The sequence below is a fragment of the Electrona antarctica genome (assembly GCF_951216825.1).
Source record: "Electrona antarctica genome assembly, chromosome: 13".
Lineage (NCBI taxonomy): Eukaryota > Metazoa > Chordata > Actinopteri > Myctophiformes > Myctophidae > Electrona > Electrona antarctica.
Window position 1 is genome coordinate 6598060 of NC_136794.1, and position 25637 is coordinate 6623696.

The following is a 25637-nucleotide window of genomic DNA, read 5'->3' on the forward strand; positions in this document are numbered from 1 at the left end:
GCCTTTAAATCCCCTCCTGGGAAGAAAGCGCTGCATGCGATGCCAAGGCAAGAACAGCAAAGAAATGAGAGCAGATTACTATTGAATTTCAGTGAAGGCCATAAGGACAATGGTAATGTTTAATAGAAGAGCAAGAGACTTTATACATTAACTCATTTTGACCTGAGATCAGATTCTAAAAATGTCTTCCAAATCCTGACAGTTTTCTGAAAAAGCTGTTTCTATGTCAGTCGTTCTTCGATTTTTCAAAAATAGCAGACCTACAAGCTCGTAGCGCGCCACTCGGTGGCGCGCTATGAGCTTGTAGATCTGCTATTTTTCAATAGCTAAAGTATAACATGATGCTAACACCAACAGGGGTTCCCGCCCAAAATGGATTAAGTGGAGAAGGCAGCATCATTTATTAATGAATTAGGCCATAAAAGCTCCATCAGCTTGCATACTTTTCACATCCAGAGCGTTGGGTGATAAAAATCTAGATCAGACATTATGCAATACATCATAAAATGTTGTAGCCTGTGGGGAAATGATCTAGTACAATATCAGCATCTATCAGGAGAAAGATGAAACTGCTGAGAGGTGAGAGAGAAGAACTTTACATAGATCTGTGCTGATCTTAGCTGAACTAATGAGGATAAAGTAGCAACCATATTTTGTTGTCGAGGAGCTGATGGATTTTCAGATGGAAAGGGACGAGGACTGACCCACATTTCACAAAAACGGATGTAGTCTTTGACTCCTTCTCTCCAACATATCAAATGTACAGTATATTTGAGAATAATGTAGTGATTGTGTCTTCATCTCCCTCTCATAGGTTACCGACAGTAACACACGCACGCACGCACGCACGCACGCACGCACGCACGCGCAGAGCACAGAATAATGTGATACACCTGCAGAGCCTACCGCTGTGCCCAATGGCTTCAATGAGGGGAGGTTGATGCTGAGAACACGAGATAGGAAATTGGAACGTTTATTTCCCCACGGACAAGCCCCTTTGATATAAAAGGGAAATCGTGATCGTGGTAAATGTTTATATGCAGTATAATCTTTTTCTTTCCCTTCTATGTGGCACTGAAGAAATGACCTCGGTATAAAAAGTCCTCGGTGTTCATTTAACTCTGTAAAGATGAACCCAAATGGACCCTTTTTACCACCCTGTTCTGCTGTGTTTTCTTCCCCACAAACATCACCTTTTAAACAACCGCATAAGTGGCTGCCTTATGACATGGCTGCTGCCTGCTGGATGTCGGCCCCCTCCTCGAATACACCCGTGGTGCCTAACTGGCAGATTGATGTTCCCGTCATTGTGCTTGAGCCAGAGTACCTCGCAAACCGAACCGGACAGAGAGACAGAATAAATCACATAATGACATAATGCAACACAGAGACTACCCATTTACCGCTTTTAACACCCCATGGGCATCCGCCGCAGAAAGACACTACCTAACTTTGACATATAACTCTTCTCCAGAGACGGGCATGTATTCGAAATACATGTCTTCGAAATACGTATTTTCTGTATATTAAAATACAGAAAATACGTATTTTCTGTATTTTAAAATACAAAAAAAAGTATTTTAAAATACAAAAAAAGTATTTTAAAATACACCAAAAAAAAGTATTTAAAATACATGTATTTCAAATACATGTACCCTCTTCTCGTCACGTTCCCCATACAGGCACTGAAAGACATACGTAACCCCACAGCACATCGTCATTTTTATGAAAATTACAACAAAATATACTCGATCTGATCAGTTGTGGAAAAAACAGGAATGCATGGCGCTATAGCCGTAGTAGTAAGTGCTTTGCCTCTGGCAGGTTGAGGGGCTGAGGTTTGAACGTTTTCCTCAGCGCAGTGTTTACTCAGGGCACAGCGAGTGGCAGCGGGAATGCGTGTTGTGTGTACTCAGGGAGGGTCGTCCCAGGACTCCACGCCTACTGCAGCACACAGCTGAAGCAATGAGATATAAACGACCGTGCTCACAATATGTCAGCGTTAGTATGCCAGCCAAGACAAACATCACAGTCATGTTACTGTACGTCATAATGTGTACATACATGCGTCATTCACGGGGTGTCCATGTGTCACACAAGTACATCCGTCAGAATGTCTTTTTTTTAATTTATTTTTTCACGATTTTGTAACCCATTTTTGTCTCCACCAGGCCGAAGGCATGGGGAGAGAGTATGTTTTGCACTCCGTCCGTCCGTCCGTGTGTCCGTGTGTGTGTCGTCCGTCCGTCCGTCCGTCCTTCCGTCTGTGAACAGCTAATCTCCGGCACCGTTAACCCGGTCGATGCCAAATTTTGCACACACACTCCCTGGATGCCAACAATGAACCTCTGCCCCAAACTTTCCAGAACGGCCTGTTATAGCGCCACCAGGAGGCCGCTTTGTGCAAAACAAGTTTTTGGACAGTACACCTACAGATTTGGTCCAAACATCACGCAAATTGGTACACACTCTCTCTAGAGCCATTCAACGAAACAGGTCTTTCAGATTTCTCAGACTCCATCCTGATTGGCTAAGATTGGCTTCCAAAGTTCGCAGGAGTGCTCAGTTTCAAACAAAATGCTGCAAATCATGAACACATCGTGTGATTTTCGTGAAATTGTGCACGCACATTCCCACTAGGCAGAGGAAGAAATGCCAAATGAACATTTTCAACTCAGCCTCATGGTGGCGCTATAACTGGCCGAAAAGTGTTTTTACATCTAACTGCACGGATCTGTGGATAACTTTGTATGTCAACTCCCTAGAGGCCAAGGAAAAACCTTTGCATGGAATTCTTCACATCTGCTCTTTATAGCGCCACCAGGAGGCCGACATATGTAAAACACATTTTCTAATATTACTCCTTCAGATTTTATCCAAATGTCACGCAAATCGGTACACATGCTCTTCATAGTCATGTGATCAAGATGGGTTTGTTTGATTTCTCATAATCCACCCTCATTGGCTACGATTGGCTTCTAAACTTTTCAGGAGTAGCCCGCTTTGTACCCGTTTTGTACAAATCGCCACAACTACTCAACGCAGCGTCCGATTGTGGTGAAACTGTTCATGCATATTCCCACTAGGCTTTGGAAGAAATGCCACTTGACAGTTTTCAAATCAGCCTCATGGTGGCACTACAACAGGCCAATCCGCGTCACACACACACACACACACACACACACACACACACACACACACACACACACACGTTTATATTGCTCCTAAACATTTTGCCAAACATCACACACACACTCCTATCCTCCTGGTGGAGACCTGTGCCCAGAAGGGCACTTTTTCTAGTTTGCACTCCGTCCGTCCGTCCGTGTGTCCGTGTGTGTGTCGTCCGTCCGTCCGTCCGTCCGTCCTTCCGTCTGTGAACAGCTAATCTCCGGCACCGTTAACCCGGTCGATGCCAAATTTTGCACACACACTCCCTGGATGCCAACAATGAACCTCTGCCCCAAACTTTCCAGAACGGCCTGTTATAGCACCACCAGGAGGCCTCTTTGTGCAAAACAAGTTTTTGGACAGTACACCTACAGATTTTGTCCAAACATCACGCAAATTGGTACACAGTCTCTCTAGAGCCATTCAACGAAACGGGTCTTTCAGATTTCTCAGACTCCATCCTGATTGGCTAAGATTGGCTTCCAAAGTTCGTAGGAGTGCTCAGTTTCAAAACAAAATGCTGCAAATCATGAACACATCGTGTGATTTCCGTGAAATTGTGCACGCACATTCCCACTAGGCAGAGGAAGAAATGCCACTTGAACATTTTCAACTCAGCCTCATGGTGGCGCTAGAACTGGCCGAAAAGTGTTTTACCTCTAACTGCACGGATCTGTGCACTCCCTAGAGGCCAAGGAAAAACCTTTGCCTGAAATTTTCACATCTGCTCTTTATAGCGCCACCAGGAGGCCGACATATGTAAAACACATTTTATAATATTACTCCTTCAGATTGTATCCAAATTTCACGCAAATCGGTACACATCTTCTTCATAATCATGTGATCAAGACGGGTTTGTTTGATTTCTCATAATCCACCCTCATTGGCTACGATTGGCTTCTAAACTTTTCAGGAGTAGCCCGCTTTGTACCCGTTTTGTACAAATCGCCACAACTGCTCAACGCAGCGTCCGATTGTGGTGAAACTGTGCAAGCATATTCCCACTAGGCTTTGTAAGAAATGCCACTTGACAGTTTTCAAATCAGCCTCATGGTGGCGCTACAACAGGCCAAGCCGCGTCACACACACACACGTTTATATTGCTCCTAAACATTTTGCCAAACATCACACACACTCCTATCCTCCTGGTGGAGACCTGTGCCCAGAAGGGCACTTTTTCTAGTTCACCCCTGTGTCAATTATCTAGTTTCCCTGGTTGGACGTAGCGCGTGGAAGGAACACGTTATTCCAACCAGTTCCTTTCCCCTCCATCAGGCGCCCCGGCTGGCCAGGGGGAGGCCGTCAGAATGTCTTTGTTATGGGGAATAGGTTTGACTGAATTACCCCTACGCAAATTTCTGACCATTTACATCTTTTGGGACTCATACTGTGTGCATCAAAATTGCTTGATATTCAAATTGGATTTCAATTTCAGTATATGCGATATCATTTCATAAATGGTCTTCTCACCAACTGTCCGTCGCAACAGTTAATAATGTATGCATGGAATGTATATTGTTTCCATTAAAAAAAATAAAAAATAAAAATAATAAACAGACTTTTGTTTTGCAAGAAAAACAATCAAGCTATTAAGATGTTATGCAGTGTGCTATAGGCATAGAGTGTATTTCTTAAGCCATGCCATCACAGCTGACAATGTTCCAGTAACTGTCAAATAACCAGTTCGGTACAACAAAAGAGTCCTTAAAGAAGATGCAAGTTCAGCAGATTTGCTCATTAGTTTGTGTCTACTGGCTACAGTATAGGTGCAATAAATACAGCAAATCCTGCAGCCCGGATGCCTTCCGTCTCATGCTGGGCCCCAGGCTGCATCCTAAAACATTTTTAATGGCGTGGAACCTAGGGGGTTAGCTGTCTAGAAGAGCATTCCTCTGTGTGTGTGTGTGTGTGTGTGCGTGTGCGTGTGCGTGCGTGCGTGTGTGCGGGTGCGTGTGTGTGCGTGTGTGTGTGCGTGCGTGCGTGCGCGTCTAATCTTGCAAACCACTGGACCGATCCGCACCAAAGCATACTGCTGGTTAGGCCAACAGAGATGTTCCATGAATATTTTACTCTCAGATCTACCGCCGTCTCACTATATCTGGGCAGAGATCAGCAGTGAATTCCGTCTTATGTTTCTTAGTTCTATGTTACAGTGATATAGTACTATACAAAATCAGACTTAATTGCCACTTTATGGTTATAATTATACCACACTTATCAACCATTTCAACCATTTTGTTCTCAGTTCTCAGTCTGTTTGTATGGAGATAACAATCAGTCCATCTGTGTCTCCATATTTCCTTTGTGAATTTTGAGCACAAACCCAGTCACTCAAGAAAGATACAAAATCAGACTTAATTGCCACTTTATGGTTAATATTATACCACACTTATTTCAACCATTTTGAAACAGCACGGCCTCTTGGGCTGTAGTTCTCCGTCTGTTTGTATGGAGATAACAATCAGTCCATCTGTGTCTCTCTATATTTCCTTTGTGAATTTTGAGCACAAACTCAGTCACTCAAACCCAGAAAGTTGAGAATATAATCCTCTTTAGATGGCTGCCCGTCAGTGAACACGGAGATCACGAATAGCGTGGTGAAGAAGCTGCAGGCTGGCAAATATTTATCAGTTTGAAATCTCCCTAATTTATGGTAGAATCTTGTCATCTATAAATCTTAATTTATTCACTCAATTACACCGCGGCCATGCTCACAGTTGGGTGATTCACTGTTCCGATGCGGTTCTAGGGTTACTTTACAATGCTAATCACTGATCTTGGGCTGCAACTGATGCTGGAAAGATGTCCGCCTCATCATTAGCACTAATTCATGTAAAAGAGAAGAGCAGGCAACGAGTACGAGAGAGAGAGAGAGAGGGAATAATGAATAAGGACTGCAGACACCGCCACTAATGATTAGCCTTCTTCATTGCATTCTAACTGTTGTTTTTGTTAGTTCAGTTGTCTTTTAACATTGGAAATTGTGTGAATGCATTTTATTGGCTGTGTTTATTTTATTTTTCTGTAATGATTACCTCTTCTACTGTATCTAGTCTCTCGTAACCAAACAACCAGAGATATCCACCTACTGATACGTCTGCGGAAGTCTACATTCAATGTACAGACTAGAACAGCAGCATGGACGGCCCTGCTAACAGCATCACCGTTCCAATTGGACGGAGCGCCCTAAAGTCTGCATCGGTTCTCTTAACTTTATATGAAGAGACCGCCCACAACCCACCCCGAACACGAGGCACACAGACACACACACGCGCAAACAGTACACTACTACACACACACATACAACATACACAACTCACAGTTGTGTATGTATGTTACTCATAAACTGAGTATAAACTCAGTTTATAAATAAGTTATCAAGCTTTATTGTGTCCTTTTGACAGATTGTGTACATATACAGTATATTTATGCATAAGCATTTTTTCAGTAAATATGTTAATCAATTTTAAAAGATCAGACCCGTCTGTACTGTACTGTACTGTACTGTACTGTACTGTACTGTACTGTACTGTACTGTACTGTACTGTACTGTACTGTACTGTACTGTACTGTACAAGCCCTCCTCCCTGGCCTGTGTGTGTGTGTGTGTGTGTGTGTGTGTGTGTGTGTGTGTGTGTGTGTGTGTGTGTGTGTGTGTGTGTGTGTGTGTGTGTGTGTGTGTGTGTGTGTGTGTGTGTGTGTGTGTGTGTGTGAAAACTCAGCTTCCCATCATGCAGCTGTGCACACTGTCACTGCACAGTATGAAACTCAACAGTGCCACATTGACACCTGTTGGTACCCAATGCTGTGCATTGGAGTGGCTGCACCACTCAAAAATCTTATCTCCAATTTCTTTAGAACACTATAAGGGCTGTCACAATTATGACATTTTACTTGACGATTGATTGTCGTTCAAATCATTGCGATTAATGATTTTATTATTTTTCTTTCATTGAACACATTATGAATACATTTCTGTTTGGCTTTTAGGCTTTGTAAACAAAAGTTGCACAAAACGCGACACGGTTTGAGCTTGTAGATCTGCTATTTCCACTATTTTTTTTCAAATGTTTTGGATATATATGATTTCTTTCATATGTAAAATAGTATGACGATAAAGCGATGATCTCAAATATTTGCGATTAGGCCATTATGTAATAATTGTGACAGGCCTACTACTACACATTACAGCTCTCTACATTTTACTGAGCAATATAATAATCAATAGCTCCCTCTTTCCTGCTGCTATCGGCCTCCCTCAGGCTCGCCTAAGGTGTTCCTTCTCGCTCTGTTTTCTATTCACATCATCATCATCCTGTTGCCTGCATTATTTACTGAGCTACTTGAAAGGAGAACATTGGTACTTGAAATCCTGAATCATAATTGCTGCATTGACCAACGTTGACATGGTTGTCTGCTCATCACAGGTAGCGGTGTGTAATGGCGATGTTCTTTTCTCTGCGGTACGGCATTTTAATGACTTCACGTGCACGCAAGAACACCAAACTAAGTCTGGTGGCGCAAGGTTAGAGCCATACTGCTGTGTTGCTTGCTTTTAATACCTTGTATGTGGACGTCCAGGTAAACAGTGAAACCTTACCTGTTGTTAAAGTAGCCATTTGATTTGGGTCTTTTGCATCTTGAATCTAGGGGAACGCATTCTAGTAGAGTGCACGCGCATGCACCGTGCCGTACCTGCACGTCATTTTTTGGGGGTCCCACACCGTGGTACCCCCAGTGCAACGAGCATGACACCACTGGTCACAGGAGAAGCGTCACAGAAATGATGAAAAGCCTCGCATTGCGAGGCTTTGTGATCTTGTAGATCGTCTAGTTTCACAATATTTGTCTGTAGAACTGAGTCAAACAAAATGTATTACCTCAACTCGTACAATTCCAAGTGCTTGTCAGGTTGGGGGGTCCCCGGTTCAAATATGATTACTATTGACATCGCCATGGCGGCAAAGACCCAGCAATCCCACAGTGCACCACAGCATGCAGCTGAGTGACACTTACGCTGTTTACCCTGTTAAGCAGCAAGTCACCTGTGGAGCTTTTGACATTACTGAGGAAATGTGAGAAATAATTAACACGAGCCTCACCTGCTCATGTAAGTGCAATAGTGCATGTAGAAGCAATTTTACACGAGAGGGTGTGCGTTATCGTGCACGCCAGTGATGCGCGGGAACGAGGAGGAGCGGAGTCCCGAAAGCATCACTGAAGTGCCAATAAGCACGATAACGCACACCCTCGAGTGTAATATTGTAATTATAGAACAGTTACCATCACAATACAAGTTATAAAACCTATCAAAATGTATTCATATTGTGTGGGACATTTTCTCTCTCAAAAGTACAACCTTTCTGTTCAGCACAGCTGATTTCTTCGTATTTTTATTAGGTGTGCTGTCACGCTCGTTTGAAGCACGGTGTGCTGTTATGCTCGTTAGAAGCGCGGGTAGTTATTTCAACCAATCGCTTTGTCAGAACTACCATTTTGTCCATAAATACCGCCCTTCTACTCATGGATGTAACGACTATACAAAGGTTTACTAATAAGAACTGATGAATGTAGTGCTCTTTAGGACTAATTGTGGGCTTTTGTAGCTTACAAATATCTAGCAATTAAGCATTGTTCCGTTTGTACTCATGCTGATCAGTGTCGATTTAATACAAACATTCATGCTGGCCATGTGAAAGTCGTAAAAACAAAAAAAGCTTAACCACTTAATCAACCGTGTTCTCCCAGGTGTGTCTATACTTGGTCGCCTCCATTCTTCCCTCTACACACCAAGGGCTCCATCTTGTGCCAGAAGCCCTATCTCCTTCATTTTGTGATTTAGTATTGTGTAAGAGGCGTTCCCCCGTAAAAAAAAATGCTATCTTGTACCACCACCTAAATCCTTAAAACACCTCCGCAACCCATTACATTATGCATAAGTGTGGTTTGGGCGTTACGCAATTTAAACCAATCAGTGTGCCAGCTGGTGCCATTCCCTTTAAGAGATCTATTATCCATAATCCATTATGCCCTGGATCTTGCCTTATGGAAGAGCAACGCGTGCTGCCTTGGAATACATTTATATTAGATACAGAGGGTTGTTTTGCGTGTTCAGTATCTGACTATCTGCCATCCATTCCGCCACCAACACAGCCAAGTTGTGCTGCTCGCTCAAATCTGGACCATTAAAAAAAATCACACCCGCAATCTCTCTCTCTCTCTCTCTCATTAGCAGGCAACAGTGCAGCACTATCTCTCTCTCTCTGTTTCTGGCACAACAGTGCCACTTTTGCCCCTACTGGTACTCATGGTCACACACATAGGTTAACACATAGGTTAACACACAGTCACATAGGTTAACACAGACATTGCTGTTCCTTGGAGTGGTTGCACCACTCAAAAATCTAAGTGCTGTGTAATCTGTAAACTTCGGTCTTTCATTTGGTATATAGGTCGCAAGTGTACTGCCTCTCTATGAAATGGTATCAAGGGAAAACTATCATTCGGGAAATCGGATTAATTAAACAGACCTACTGAACTATGGCAAAATCACATTGGAAATTACACCCATCTAGCATTTAATTGCCTTTCATTTGGTTGACACAAGTATCAGCTACGTGTTACTGATTATGGGGAATTTAAATCCATTACAAATTTGCTGCGTAATGGGGTGATGAGGTGATGAAACTGAACGAGGGAATCGTACATAGTGCGCCTCGGTACAAATCTAATAACTTCTTTGACTAGACAATTAACACAATGAGCACAAGGAATTGACAATTGATTAGAGGGAAATTACAATCACAGATTTGTGGAGAATTAAGACAGAACGAGACCTCTGAGCTGTGAATGTTTTGCAACCATACATACGTCAAGCCGAAGCAGCTCCAACTCAGGTCGCACCAGGTTCAGTTTTTTTTGTCATACATACACAGGACATAAAATCTATAGTGCAAAGAAAAAGACAAAAAACACAAAAAAAAGTGCAAGTGAGGTGACAATACAGTGCAATACAGTTCAAGGTCAGCTGTTCAGCAGCCTGACTGCCTGGGGGAAGAAACTGTTACTGAGACGGGTGGTGCGAGATTTGATGCTCTGGTAGCGTTTTTTGGAAGGGAGTGGGAGGGAGCACCATCTGAGGAGCGCATACTGCGCATTCTTTTATCAAACGGATTCGCATTACGGGTAGTTTGAAAAGGCACTTTCCGTTGTCCTAAACCTGTGTGCATATAAGATAGCAAATATAGGGAAAGCGCAACGACACGCCTGCAGACACACCTCCACCCGCAAATATAGGTGTCGGCAAAATGAATAGTGGGTTGTGTGGCCCGCAAGATGATGTTTACGCACAGTGGAAGCTCCTGAATGCATAATTCACGGAAAATGTTTATTACTTGCGGATAAAGAATGGCAGACCACAAATCTCTTCACAGAAAATTGCGGATCTACAAGCTCACGACCAAGCTCACAACGCGTTGCATTTCGACCTGTTATGAGCTCGTAGTTTTTGCAGATTGTCCACCTATTATGGCTTGGCCTGAATAGGGACTCTAGGGTTTCTCTTTAAGTCTATTTCATCATGTTAAAGGGACACTTCACCCTTTTTGCAAAATAATATATGTTAATGACGTTTAGAAGCTTTCCTGAGGGTCTTTATGTGAGTAATATGTGGTTTTAGATATTTTAGATTGTAGCAGTGAGCCCAGTGACTCTGATGTCATCCACACTGGGCTCACTTACTTCCTGGACTACATGTTGTCTCAGTAAGACAGCCCTCCCCCTATCCACAAGGAGGAGCAGTGCACCAAAGTATTATGGGAATTGTAGTCCAGGAAGGAAGTGAGCCCAGTGTCCATGACATCAGAGACACTGGGCTCACTGCTACAATCTAAAATATCTAAAACCACATATTACACACTTAAAGACCCCCAGGAAAGTGTTCTAAAGCTTCTAAACATCATTAGCATATATTTTTTAGCAAAAAGGGTGAAGTGTCCCTTTAAGTCTATTTCTCACCTGAACAGATCAACTCGTTGTATTACTTGAATACCATCTATGCTATGGCCGAACTCCGGTCTATTCCGGTTGATCGGGGGGCAAAAACAAACTTGTTGCATGCTGATATCGTATGACTTCAGTCATTTGACGACTTTCTACTTTCTAAGTACGTGTTTCCATATCTCTTTGATTTTGTTTAGGTTTCCTGTGGAGAGGAAGGAGATTGCCGCCGTTCCCCAGGTGAACCAGAGACACACCAGAGAAACTCTCGGTGACTGGGTGGGTGGTGGAATGTTTTGATGGACCTGGACGTCTTCCTGATCGTGGCAGCGGTGGCCGAACGGTTTGCGGAGCGGTCTTGATACCGGAAGGTCGCCAGTTCGAATCCCCGGACCGGCACGTTCAAATTACCACCGCTGAAGTGCCCTTGAGCAAGGCATTGAACCCCAACCATGAAATGTTCTATGAGCAGGGCGTGGCTGTAAACAAGCATCTCGAGCTTAGTCCACTTACCCTGGGTAAACAAAGAACTTTGCTTTGCTTTTTTTGAGGGGGTTCAGACTGTGCTCACACTCACAAAAGAGCAGCCTCAAAGCAGCACAGCAGCACAAGTGAAATCTCCCAATGCACAGTACGAGGTCATGTAGTTCTTTGTGACTGCCTACATGTGAAATCACCTTATAAAACACCTCTTTCCTGTGGCTGCTCTTATTGGCTGGTTGGGTTTGGAGACTACAAGGTCCAATGGAGCAGCGCGGGGAGGATCTGAACCTCTCCTTTCTGCTGGAGCATGAAAGAGAAGTGATTCTGAAGGTGTTACAGAAAGATGAGAAGCTGAGGAAGCGAGAGGAGAAAAGGATACGGTGAGTTTCATTGAATAACTGAATGGTATTTCAGTCAGACAACTCTTAGAATGGATTTAGCAAATATATTTTATTGGGCAAAGTTGAGCATGGATATATGAAGCATAGATTGGCGTCAGGCTCTGTCCCCATTCATTCCCTGAATATGAATATACATTTTGATGAGATATAAGACAAATAGAATTACGCTACAGGGGGGAAGTGCTGTCGCCTCACAGCTAGAAGGTCCTGGGTTCGATTCCTGCTCGGGACGCTGTGGTTGCTGGCGGCGTGTTTCCTCCTCCGCGTCATCAGTGCACATACCCGATGCAGGGTTGGCGAAAGGGCCTTTCTGTGTGGAGTTTGCATGTTCTCCCCGTGTCCCCTAGGGTAGGTACCCTCACAAAAAACATGCAGTAATCCTGGTCTCTAAACTGCCTCCCCCTGGCCAGCCGGGCGCCTGATGGAGGGGAAAGGAACTGGTTGGAATAACGTGTTCCTCCACGCGCTACGTCCAACCAGGGAAACTCCCCCTGTCAGGTGTAAAGGAGCAACTTGGACACTCAGGCATGAAGGAAGCATGAGTTCAAGTCTGTTGCTCTCCCCATGTTCCCCATATATGGGGACTAGGTTGGCGGAGGGTGTGTAGAGCCCAGGATCACATTAGATAATTGACACAGGGGTGAAAAATGGGTTACAAAATCGTGGGATAAAAATTATTAAAAAAAAAAAAAAAAAAAAGAATTACGCTACAGGGAATGAATGAAGACCCCCATGCAGGGGGACCTAGGAACAGAGCCTACAGGTGGATGCTGGGGAGGCGGTGGGATTTGCAAAAACTTCATGAGCAGCACAGCAGATAGGCAGCGAGGCAGAGAGCGGAGAGGCAGAAGCAGCGACCGCACAGCAGGAGAGAGAAGCCAGGAATGACAGTGGTAGTTTAAAAGAGCTGCCTGAACTAGCTACGCAGGCTTTGCATCATTAGTCTCCACAAACCTTCTATGATCATCTTTGTCATGATTTCTCTTTTCTCTTTCTCACTCTTTGCACCTCAATTTGTTTTCCTCTTCCTCTGATGCAGTAAGCTGAAGAATGAGCTGCTGGAGATCAAACGGAAAGGCTCCCGTCGCCCCCAAGAGGTCGGGGATCGTCAATGTGCCCTCTGTCTGAAGGCTTTGGGTTTGATCTTTGACCGAGGAGACCTCTGTGAAGAGTGTCAGCAGCGCGTCTGCAACGAGTGCCGCGTGAAACCGCCCAAAGGCCGCCAGTGGAAGTGCAATGTGTGTGCCAAGATCTCGTAAGTGTGATCGGAACAAGCAATTCTTAATGCACTCCAGATGGTTTAGTTTAGTTTTAGTTTAGTTTAGTTTATTTGCACATATGTACATAATAACAACAATATGGTAAAAACAAAGAAATACAGAAAGCAAATATTTCAATAAGAAACGAGATTAGTTACATACATGATGTGCTGGAAGTGCCAAAAAAACCCAAAGGGGCTTATCGAGTGGCCTTCCTATAGAAGCTTCCAGTTGAGCTTAGATAACAGAAAGATTTAAAAAAATAAATAATATTCCAATAATAAATAACAAATAATAACATGACTAGGGCGTGTTGCCCAAGTTTGTTAATAAAAATTGCAGTAATTGTCTCTTAAAAGAGCTGAGACTAGTACAGACTCTGATATGAGACGGTAAGTTATTCCAAAAGTGCGGTCCTCTGAACTTGATGGAAAATTGGGCCGATGTTGTCCTGAAGAAAGCGGAATGAAGATCAATGGATGCTCTGGTGTAATGATTATGGATTTCGTTATTAAAATGGAATACATTTTGAAAACAGGCTGGGAGTAGTTTATGAATTGATTGGAATAAGAAAATGCATATTTGTCTCCACCAGGCCGAAGGCATGGGGAGAGAGTATGTTTTGCACTCCGTCCGTGTGTGTGTGTGCGTCCGTCCGTCCTTCCTTCCTTCCGTCCGTCTGTTACCAGCTAATCTCCGGCACCGTTGGCCTGATCCATGCCAAACATTGCACACACACTCCCTGGATGCCAACGACGAACCTCTGCCCCAAATATTCCTCAACGGCCTGTTATAGCGCCACCATGAGGCAGAGAACACATTTCTGTAGATTACTCGTACACATTTTATCCATACATCACACAATTCGGTATACACTATCTCCATAGTCATGTGATCAACACGGATCTGCACCATTTCCCATCTTCCTTCCTGATTGGCTAAGATTCGCTTCCAAAGCTCACATGATTGGTCCGTTTCGAACAAAATGCCACAAATCACAAACACAGTGTGCAATTTCCGTGAAATTATACACGCACATTTCCACTAGGCTGAGGACGACATGACACAATTTATTTTCCAAACCAGCCTCATGGTGGCGCTATAACAATTAGCAATAGCAATTCCTGTTTTTACCTATAACTGCATCGTTCTGTGTACAACTTTGTACGTGCACTCCCTAGAGGCATGGAAAAACATTTTCCCTGCATCCCTCCACATCTGCCGGTTATAGCGCCACCATGAGGCCGATTTCTGCAAAACACATTGTTTATATTAGTCGCACAGATTTCATCCAAATCTCATGCAAATCGGTATACATGATCTCTGTAGTCATGTGATCAAGACGAGTCTGTTTGATTTCTCAGATTCTACACTGATTGGCTAAGATTGCCTTCCAAAGTCTTCAGGAGTGTCCCGTTTTGTACAAAATGCTGCACATGTCCTGCTCATCCAGAATTCTATCCTCAGAGATGCTATGAGTGATCTGACTCTGCATTTCCTCAACACAATGAAGAAAATTGTTTATATCACTCCTAAACATTTTGCCAAACATCACACACACACTCCTATCCTCCTGGTGGAGACCTGTGCCCAGAAGGGCACTTTTTCTAGTTGAAGTTTGTTTATATCAAAAATGGGAAGAAATGGGAATAAAAATGGTCCAGGGGTTGCCGTTTAACAAGGCCTACATTTGTCTGCATTAACTCATAAACCAACAAAGTGGAAAAAGCGGCACTCCAAAATAAGAGATGCAAGACTGGCTCAGATGCAATTTTCTCAGCTTTTATTGAGACTGCTGATGTGTTTCGGCAAACAGCCTTCTTCAGAGCAGATTACAACATTTAATCTTCTCTGAAGAAGGTTAAAAAGTTTAATCTGCTTTGAAGAAGGCTAAAAAGTTTAATCTGCTCTGAAGAAGGCTAAAAAGTTTAATCTGCTCTGAATGTTGATTTTCCAAGCTGGCATGGAATGGAAACATATCAACTCGCTAGTATGGGCATCTGGTGAGGGAGTTGACCGTCAGTGAGGGAAGATGTTGAAATGCATAATGTGTCTGCTTGGCAGGGAACTGAAGGTGGTCACAGGAGAATGGTTCCTGGAGGAAAGGTCCAAGCGGTTTGAGCCGGGGACCATGCCCTGCAGTGATGTGGTCAAACAGACCATCATTAACAGTCCCATGGGTGAGCATGATCATTATTAAAGTACCATACCGCCTGGCATGTTTAGTTCGTTGACCACGACTCACAGTATCGATACAAAATGTGGCTTTTGGGGCGGTCATTATGATTGCAATGTTAATGGATGCAAAATGTCCCAAAACATCACATAATCTGTCTTGTTTTACGTCACAGACATGGGACGTCACGTAACATGCCCAATGCCCATATGTGGGTGCGATGCGGCTGTAGCCTAGCCGATCTACAGTATAAGCCGGTCACATCACGATGGGACACGTTGTGAGACCGGAACATCGAGTAGGCTACTTATTGAGGGCCTCCTATGTAAGGCTTTTGGTGTGTGTAACCCAAATTGTGTCCTAACACAAACATTAAGTGCCATTGACAATGAATGGACAATTTTGAGTGTTTGTGTAAACACAAACATTGCATAACGCGAACATTGATGACGAAGGTGAGGCCGGAATAAGATGATGTGCGATGATAAGAGCGCCCCTCACTTCACACGGGTGTGATTTTTATTATTTTACTGCCGAACATTTTTATAAAGCATGGTTTGTTTCGGTTTCGAGGAAGCCATTGATTCAGTTCATTTTGCAGTAAGAAATTCTACTTGAAAAGAAAATGGCTTGAGGTGTGTAATCCATCATACTAAATATAATGGCATGCTTAAATGTTTTGTCAAAGTGTAGTTATCATTGTGATTTAAAGCATTTTAACCCATTTTGGGCGGGAACCCCTTTTGGTGTTTTAAACATTATGTTATAATTTAGCTATTGAAAAATAGCAGATCTACAAGCTCATAGCGCGCCACCGAGTGGCGCGCTACGAGCTTGTAGGTCTGCTATTTTTGAAAAGAATTAGAAGATTTTTTTTAAATGTTGAGGTCAGGCCTAAATGGGTTAAAACATGGATTGATTAGAAAGTCTATGTGAAAATTGACCACTTCACGATTTTGATCCCAAGTCACTGAGGAGCCGCCAGAGATAATAACTCCAACGCCACTAAAAGAAAATCCTCCTGAGCCTGACAGAAGTGACACACCCAGATCAAGCAAGAGTGCAATACAGAGCCTTATGGATGGTGCCAGGAGGAAGGGGTAAGAGGCGACCTATGCAGACATACAGTACTGTGTGTGCATGCATATACACAGTAGGGCATTAAGCAACTAGTCGACTAGTTTACTAGTCGACTAGTTTACTAGTCGACTAGTAAATCCACTAGTCGACCTTGTTGGTACTAGTTGACTAGTTGATAAGAAAAAAGAAAAAAAAAAGTTTATTTTTTATTTTATTTTTTTTCCTGATTTTGTAGGCCTCAAGATCAGGTAGATTATAGTTATAGTCACCAATGTACACAGTTTTTAAATGTACAAATATTTATTTAAAAAAAAAAACATAATAGGTGGTTAAACAACTAGTCGACTAGTCGACTAGTAAACTAGGCAACTAGTCAACTAGTAAAAATGACTAGAAGTGAATGCCCTAATACACAGTACAATAAAGAAATGTTTCCCTTCTTTTCTTTCTTTCAAATGTAATTAGCATCAGAGACGTGCACACATAGACATCAAAGGAGGCTTCAGCCCCTGCCCTTTTACCCGTCTGCAAAACAACTGCCCTCTCCAGACCATGAATGTAGCGTTTACTATACATGGTGAAAGAAATGCACATGCCCTCCTCTCCTTTCCATGCCATACTGGAAGGCAGCATTCAGGAGAATTGCTATTTTTCCAAAGTCTCCTGAACTTGAACACAGTAGGCTATTTTGCGTTGAACAAATTTGTTTAGAAAGCCATGTCGTACACACCGCATCTCCACTAGCTAAAGAGTGCTGGGTTGCGCCCGAACATAGCTGATCTACAAGCTCTCAAGCTTGTAGATCAGCTATTTTCGCTATTTTTGTCCAAAAGTGCCCTCTTACAGGATTTCAGCCCCTGCCTCCCTGACACTCTCTGCACGTCCCTGATTTAGCATAGCTGTACACACAGGCGGCATTTTCTGTGTTTCATTGGTTTCAATTGAAACGGGCCCCACCCGCCGGCTGGGGGCCTCGGCGATGCAAAACAAGCGCTCTCTAAAACCCTGTCTCCTACGCTCACCGAGAGGACCCCTCTTTCGCCCCGTCTCTCTCGCTCACTCCGTTCCTTGCCTCTCTCTCGTGCTGTTAAGTTACAACTTACACCTATTTCCTGTTAATAACCTGGGTAAAATGTGCAGCATTGGGAGGCAAAGGGAAGGCACTTTATTGTGAAGGGGCAACAGGATGCAGGTGCTGTTGTTGCTGCGTAATTGTCGAGACTGAGAGTGATGCCTGCCGCGGATTTAAGCTGTCAAAACTATTTTGTTGAAAGTTAAAATATGCCACAGACACTTTCGAACGAGAGGAAGATGCACAAGCAAGACATTAATCTTAATGGCGGACGGACCTAACCTGACTCCGCCAGATGGGGCAGCAGAGAGTACACTGGGTTCCCCCCTTCTGCTCCCATCTGGGAACTCTCAGGCAGACTTGATGCCCGGCCACAAAACGGCCTGGCCAATCAGCAGCAGCTAGAGGCGGGATCAAGGCAGCACTGTGTATGCCTTGATCCCGCCTCTAGCGGACGGACCGTGGACACATCTAGCAACGTAACAGATGATTTTATTGTGCCATATACCCTTAGCTTCGCACTGGCCAGACGCGAATCTGCCGGTGGCAAAAACAAAATTGCCTTCGGCGGATGTGTGATGTGTAGGAGTCTGGCCAATAAGCCAGGCTACCATACCATACCCTGCCCTGTAAGTGATCAGAAGGCAGCTGAGCAATCCATATTGAATAATTACAGTCATTATTTTCAGCACATACTGTACTGTACAGTTTAGATATAAATGTCCAATTAAGCTTCCATGGATCATGGACCGTAATTCCTTCCTTCCTTCCTTCCTCTCTGTGTGTGTGTGTGTGTGTGTGTGTGTGTGTGTGTGTGTGTGTGTGTGTGTGTGTGTGTGTGTGTGTGTGTGTGTGCGTGTGCGTGCGTGTGCGTGCGCGCTGGAGGATGAAAATGAATAAAAGGGTCAGTCGGCCTGGCTCAAAGCCAGAGAATGGTGTTGACGGCGCCAGCGTTCACTCTGCTCCTGATCCAGACACTCGCAGCGTCCGCTCTGCACCAGCCCCACGCTCACACAGGTGGGCATTCAAATACAATATGATTTTGTGTGTGTGTGTGTGTGTGTGTGTGTGTGTGTGTGTGTGTGTGTGTGTGTGTGTGTGTGTGTGTGTGTGTGTGTGTGTGTGTGTGTGTGTGTGTGTGTGTGTGTGTGTGTGTGTGTGTGTGTGTGTGTGTGTGTGTGTGCGTGCGTGCGTGCGTGCGTGCGTGCGTGCGTGCGTGCGTGCGTGCGTGCGCCGAATTGACAATCCTGGCGCGGACGGAGAAAAGCTCCAGAGGAAAAACGCCGCTAAAGATCGTGGTTATAACAGGAGTGAATGGAGGGGGAATTTTGGGATCGCCCCCCCTTCACGGAATGAACTTGTCTCCTATGGAAACAACACCCACCTACAGTTAGTATAATCGAGGGTCGTCTGTACACAAAACAATACCAAAAGTCGGGAAAGTCGTCAACGGTACAGAGTGACACTTGAGTCGTGAAAGGCGTCGTCGGCGTGGAAAGAGTTGATAGTATACATTTTGCTGTGGAACCCCCTCAGGGACTTATTGGGGTCCCCGGACCCCACTTTGAGAACCAGTGCTAACAGTATAATACCCAGAGTAACCATACAGATAATGTGCTGGTTGTGGTACTGTGAGTGTGTCCTTTTGTGTGTCCACTACAGGGGCAGTGTTGTGGCGGTGGAGCCCTCTGGGGTGCCGTCAGTCCCCAACAACCTTCGTTCCCAGACGCTGGACAGGTCTCCCACATCCAGCAACAACCGGAGGGTCAGGGTCAGCGACTGGACACAAATGCACACACACATGCACGCACACACATGCACACACACACATGCACACACCAGTGTTGATTTCATCGACTTAAACTATGACGACAAATTCGTCGACTACCTTTTTTCTCTGGCGAAAACTAAACCTGCAACTAAATGAAAACTAAGCTATGATGACTAAAACTATAAGACTAAATATATTGGACAATTTCGTCAACAAAAAAAAACTAGACTAAAATCATAAAATGTTAGGAAGGGACTAGTGGACAAGAGATCCAGTATAAGTCATTTTACACTTGGTTGCATGCTGGAAATAGACGGCATCCAGGCCCGCCAAAATACATTTTAGTCAACTAAACAAACTGTAGATTCAGTTGACTAAAATTGTATGATATTTAGTCGACTAAAACTAGACTAACACTAAGACATTCCAGGTGACTAAAATATGACTACAACTAAATGAAAACTATTCAAAAGACTATGACTAAACTTTACTACGTTTAAGTATATTTTGACGCCAATACCTTTGCACTTGTACTTGTAACAGACTATCTCTACAATAGGGTACCAAATGTGAGTACTTCTTCCATCACTGAGTTGTGTGTTTCCATGTGTCCACACGCAGCCCGATGGAGCTGAAAGCGTAGCCAGTTTTCACTCTGAGAAGACGTCCGGCGGGCCTCACGGGACCGAATGCGGCACGCCCTCCATCGCTGTGTCCAGGGCCTCCGTTTCATCAGGTATACTGTGAGACTGGATCAGTCGTTGGCGAAGGAGATGTAGTCCGCACACTGTTTTGTAGCTCCCACAGGAATTTTATTTAGAAGGATGACAACGTTTTGAGGGGGTCGAAACGTTGTCATCCTTCTAAATAAAATTCCTGTGGGAGCTACAAAACAGTGCGGACTACATCTCCTTCTACTGTACGTATCTTTTTGTTCAGCACCTGAAAGTTTTTTTTAGAGATGTGCATACTTTCTTTTGGATTCAGTTACTAGACCAGTAGCCTGGAACTCACCTATGCTTTTTATGGCATAGGCAGCTCCCGGCAGGATCCGCCGGGAGAAACTATGCGCAGCTGCGCGACATGAGACTAATTACTTAGAGCGACAGAGAGAGAGAGTAGTGTGTGTGTGTGTGTACATGTGTGCGTGTGTGTTAATTTAACAAAGGTGCAGACGATCAGAAATCAGCAGAGAGTGAGTGATGTTTGCGTTACTCTATGCCGAATTGAAGTGGACTCGGACCCAGACTTTTTTTTTCTCCCTGGAAATAAAAACGTCTGGGTTTCCGAGGCTACTAGACCAGTGTCGTTCCCAGACCTTTTTTAGCTAGAGACACAAAATAGACATTTTCATGTCTCCCAAACTAGTGAGAGTAGCTCAGTAGATACATCTTTTGAAATAACAATAATAATTTTAAAAAATAAATTAAAAGAAATCACACCTGCTGTGTGAACTGAGCTGAGCTGTTATAGTTACTGTACTGTACTGTGCTCTGTACTGTATTGTAAGTGTACTGTGCTCTGTACTATATTTTGGAAAAACTCTTCGAGAAATGACAGAGTTGGGGGTCCTCGGGGGGTCCCCGGATCATTCCAGATCCCCAGGGTGCCGGCCCGGTTCCGGCGAGCCGCCCCGTGTCTGAAACGGACAAGAAATGACAGAGTGACAATGACAAACTGTTTCCTACACATACACACGCACGCACGCACACGCCCGCGCGTGCGTGCACACACACACACACACACACACACTCTGAATTTAAGCAGCTGTGCCTGGGTAAAAGACCTCCTATTGCGATATTAGATTTTTTTTTTACCGTATGACCCATGGCCCTGGTCCTACTGCTTGTTTTGTATTGCTTCTCCTCCCCCGTAGCACCACCCATGATGCGAGACATGATAGAATGCACACACTATTGTTCACAGTTTCATGGCTCACGTAGCAACACTGTGGTAATTGACAGCTTTGCAGAGAGGAATGGAAATGCGTGTTCCCAGCAGACTTGTCATTTGACAACAGATTGTATATCCGTGTTGGCCTGTGAGGTCAGGTCCCAGTCGTACTGGCATATGAAAATACCATTGGCTGGTATTTTCGACAATGAAGGGCTTGACAAGGGAACAGAATTACTCATTCGGAAGTGTTGCGATAGCTCTGTCGGGCAGTCGGGCACAGAAGTCAACTCTGCACTAACGTAAATTTCTCCTTTTGCTGTCCCTTCCTTTAGTTAAAATGAGTCTCTGTCAGTGGCGTTTCCAGGAATTACATTTTGGGCAGGCAAGAATTATATTTTGGACAGGCAAGATGTGTTAATTGTCGTCTCCCAGCGCACAATCGTAGCACTAAAGGTTTTCAAAGAGATATACCTGCCAGACGAGTAGTATACAAAGGCTGAAAGGCTTGCATTTACATTCCATGTATGGATTTTGGCCAGGCCAGAAATGGATTTGACAGGCGGACGCCTGCCCTCGCCTTATTGTAGATACGCCTCTGGTCTCTGTATCTCTCAGTATCACCACACCAGGATACTTCACTCACCACGCACACACCTCGACAGCTGTAAAATAGCTGTTATAGCGTATGTTAAGATTTAATTACACCTTACATCATTAATTACCGGTATACCTGTAATTATTATCATCAGAAAAGCAAAATACATTTCTCTCTTTATTCAAACTCACGCGGTTTATTTATTTTTTATTCATGGCTCACGTAGCAACACTGTGGTAAAAAGTCAGAAATGTGAGAATAAAGTCAGTATTCTGATAATGATTTATTATAAGAATTCTGACAGGAATTTAAAGGTATAGTAAGTGACATGTTTTGGTTAAATGACTATATTCTGATAGTAGAGTGTTTGTTTAGTAACAGGAATCTGTCTCCCTGTCTCTCCAGCTAAATACATTTTAGCTGGAGAGAAATACATTTTCAGGTAGGTAACGAAATGTCAGCCAATCAGGAGAGAGTAGCCATTTATCAGCTTCCAATTCCACTTGTTTAATCAGTATCCTGACTGCGTTCTCTATCCTGATTGGATAAAATTGGATATACCGACCTTAAAAAGCATTTTCTGTATAATAAAAAACGTATTTATATCATTGAGTACTATCAGAATATAGAGCTTTTTAACACTTATTTTAACCAAAGAAAATCACTTCCACTACCTCTATGTCTTCAGACCATAGTCGTTCAGAGATGGACCTGTCAGCTCCTGCTTCTGAGCGGGACGCCCTCAGCGACGACGCCCTCAGCCTCAGGAGCCGCTCGGTCCTTGGACTCAACATAGCGGTAAGCAGCATCAGTTCAGTTGTCTCTGAACTGTTGGTCACCAATAATCGCACGCTTGATTTCTACAGCGGACCTCGCCGGCGCACAATCACAGCAATGGCCGCTAGTACTGTGTTCACTGATCTAGTCTAATCTGGTCTTTAATTCATTTAGACCTGAGGACGATTCTACAAATGCCTTCTAACTGGCCGGTAATCCAGTCTGGCAGTGTGCCGCGGGTTAGACTCCCGATTCCGACTGCCTTCACTGCATGTCACCCCCCATGTGTGTGTGTGTGTGTGTCCGTCCGTCCGTCCGTCCGTCCGCCCTTCCTTCCGTCCGTCCGTTACCAGCTAATCTCCGGCACCGTTAACCCGGTCGATGCCAAACTTTGCACACACACTCCCTGGATGCCAACGATGAACCTCTGCCCCACATTTTCCAGAACGGCCTGTGATAGCGCCACCATGAGGCAGCTTTTCAATTTTTTTACCTAAAACTGCACTGATCTGCGTGAAACATTGCATGCACACTCCCTAGAGGCCAAGGACAAACCTTTGACCTGCATTTTCCGCATCTGCCTTTTATAGCGCCACCAGGAGGCCGACTTTTGTAAAACAATTTTTTTGATATTACTCCTCCAGATTCTGTCCAAAAATCTCACAAATCGTTACACAGTATCTCTATGGTCATGTGCTCAAGTCGGATCTGTCCGATATTTCATATTCCATCCTAATTGGCTATAATTGGCTTTCACAGTTTGCAAGATTGCCCTGTTTTGAACAAAAGCCTCAAATCACAAACACAGTGTGCAATTTCCGTGAAATTATACACGCACATTTCCACTAGGCCGAGGACGACATGCCACTAATTTTTCCCCCAAATCAGCCTCACGGTGGCGCTATAACAGGCCAATCCTGTTTTTAGCTATAACTGCATCGATCTGTATACAACTTATGTATGCGCACTCCCTAGAGGCCATGGAAAAACATTGTCCCTGCATCCCTCCACATCTGCCGGTTATAGCGCCACCATGAGGCCGATTTCTGCAAAACATATTGCTTATGTTAGTCGCACAGATTTCATCCAAATGTCACGCAAATCGGTACACATGATCTCTGTAGTCATGTGATCAAGACGAGTTTGTTGGATTTCTCAGATTCTACACTGATTGGCTAACATTGCCAGTTTTAAGGAGTGGCCCGTTTTGTACAAAATGCTGCACATGTCCTGCTCATCCAGAATTCTATCCTCATGCTATGAGTGATCTGGCTCTGCATTTCCTCAACAAAATGAAGAAAATTGTTGCAAAAAACTAACAAACAAAAGAACATGTTTATATTACTCCTAAACATTTTGCCTAACATCTCACACAGTCCTATCCTCCTGGTGGAGACCTGTGCCCAGAAGGGCACTTTTTCTAGTTTACTTAGTGTGTTTACTTTGACTTTAAAAGTAGCTCATTAAAACACAGGCTCGTAGACCCACACGAGCCTACATAAACACGCCCACTTTAAGCCACTTATTTATTGAACTTACAAGTAGTACAGTTCAATAAATAAAGAACTCTCCAAAACACTGTTATTAATGCATAAAGGAAGACGACACACACACACACACACACACACACACACACACACACACACACACACACACACACACACACACACACACACATAGTAACTGGACTATGCAAGCATGCTATACAGTATACAGTATTTCTACAGTAGTTGAGGCTGGGAAAGCTCAGTGACTTATTTTAGTACACAACAGAGACCTCCAGGAGCATTCACTGTACAAGTGTGGTCGGCAAGTAATCAAAGGATTTCATTGCACACAGTCCTGACATGACCCATTTAATTTAAGGGACTGCCTCCTCCCACACAGATAATATTCTGCATGGTTTTTTGTTGACTGAATCACAGCAGTTCCAGGAAATCGAGATTTCAAACCTCGCCTTGTGAATGCTGTTCTCTCCACAGGAGTTTTCTGATGAAGATGAAGACATCGATGCTCTGATGTCTGCTGCCCACAGCCGACCCGGCGGTCGACGCAGTGTAATGAGCAATGCAGTGTCCACGGTAACATCCGCGCTGAGACTAAAATTTGTACAAACACAAAAAAACGCAACCTTTAATGAAACTGAAAGTTGAAACTAAAGTTGTACAAACACAAAAAAAACGCAACCTTTAATGAAACTGAAAGCTGAAACTGAAGTTGTACAAACACAAAAAACGCAACCTTTAATGAAACTGAAAGCTGAAACTAAAGTTGTACAAACACAAAAAAACGCAACCTTTAATGAAACTGAAAGCTGAAACTGAAGTTGTACAAACACAAAAAACGCAACCTTTAATTAAACTGAAAGCTGAAACTAAAGTTGTACAAACACAAAAAAACGCAACCTTTAATGAAACTGAAAGCTGAAACTAAAGTTGTACAAACACAAAAAAACGCAACCTTTAATGAAACTGAAAGCTGAAACTGAAGTTGTACAAACACAAAAAACGCAACCTTTAATTAAACTGAAAGCTGAAACTAAAGTTGTACAAACACAAAAAAAACACAACCTTTAATGAAACTGAAAGCTGAAACTAAAGTTGTACAAACACAAAACGCAACCTTTGATAATGAACACAAATTGCCTGGGGTTCCCTTCCCGCACATGTTATAGCAACACAAGGGCGATACAAACATCCACAAATACATCAACATACAGTATGTACACATTTTCTGCAAACTTCCTTCCACACAGACAGACATGCAGATGCACAGGGTGCATATCCTATGTACACATACAAATAAATATGCAGTCTTTAACCTGATAAGTGAATCAGGCATACTGGTGGCTTTGTAAACAAGGTGCTATCGCCAGGCCTCGGGCCAGATCGAGGCAGCAGGTTTAGTGTAATGAAAACCAGTGCCCTCAATCTGTTGGATTTGCTTACCAGTTTTTAA

General features: G+C 43.7%; 1 protein-coding gene across 1 annotated transcript in view; it reads left to right on the forward strand.

The window, feature by feature from the left end:
- sytl5 (synaptotagmin-like 5) overlaps nucleotides 1-25637 on the forward strand; it is a 52066-nt gene that overhangs the window by 15521 nt on the left and 10908 nt on the right. The window contains exons 2-10 of the mRNA XM_079518019.1: nucleotides 11370-12032; nucleotides 13093-13308; nucleotides 15377-15492; nucleotides 16456-16588; nucleotides 18526-18657; nucleotides 19303-19411; nucleotides 20033-20147; nucleotides 22591-22700; nucleotides 24662-24760. Coding sequence (XP_079374145.1) covers nucleotides 11914-12032; nucleotides 13093-13308; nucleotides 15377-15492; nucleotides 16456-16588; nucleotides 18526-18657; nucleotides 19303-19411; nucleotides 20033-20147; nucleotides 22591-22700; nucleotides 24662-24760 — 1149 coding nt within the window. The 5' untranslated portion in view covers nucleotides 11370-11913. The remainder of the gene's footprint in view (nucleotides 1-11369; nucleotides 12033-13092; nucleotides 13309-15376; nucleotides 15493-16455; nucleotides 16589-18525; nucleotides 18658-19302; nucleotides 19412-20032; nucleotides 20148-22590; nucleotides 22701-24661; nucleotides 24761-25637) is intronic.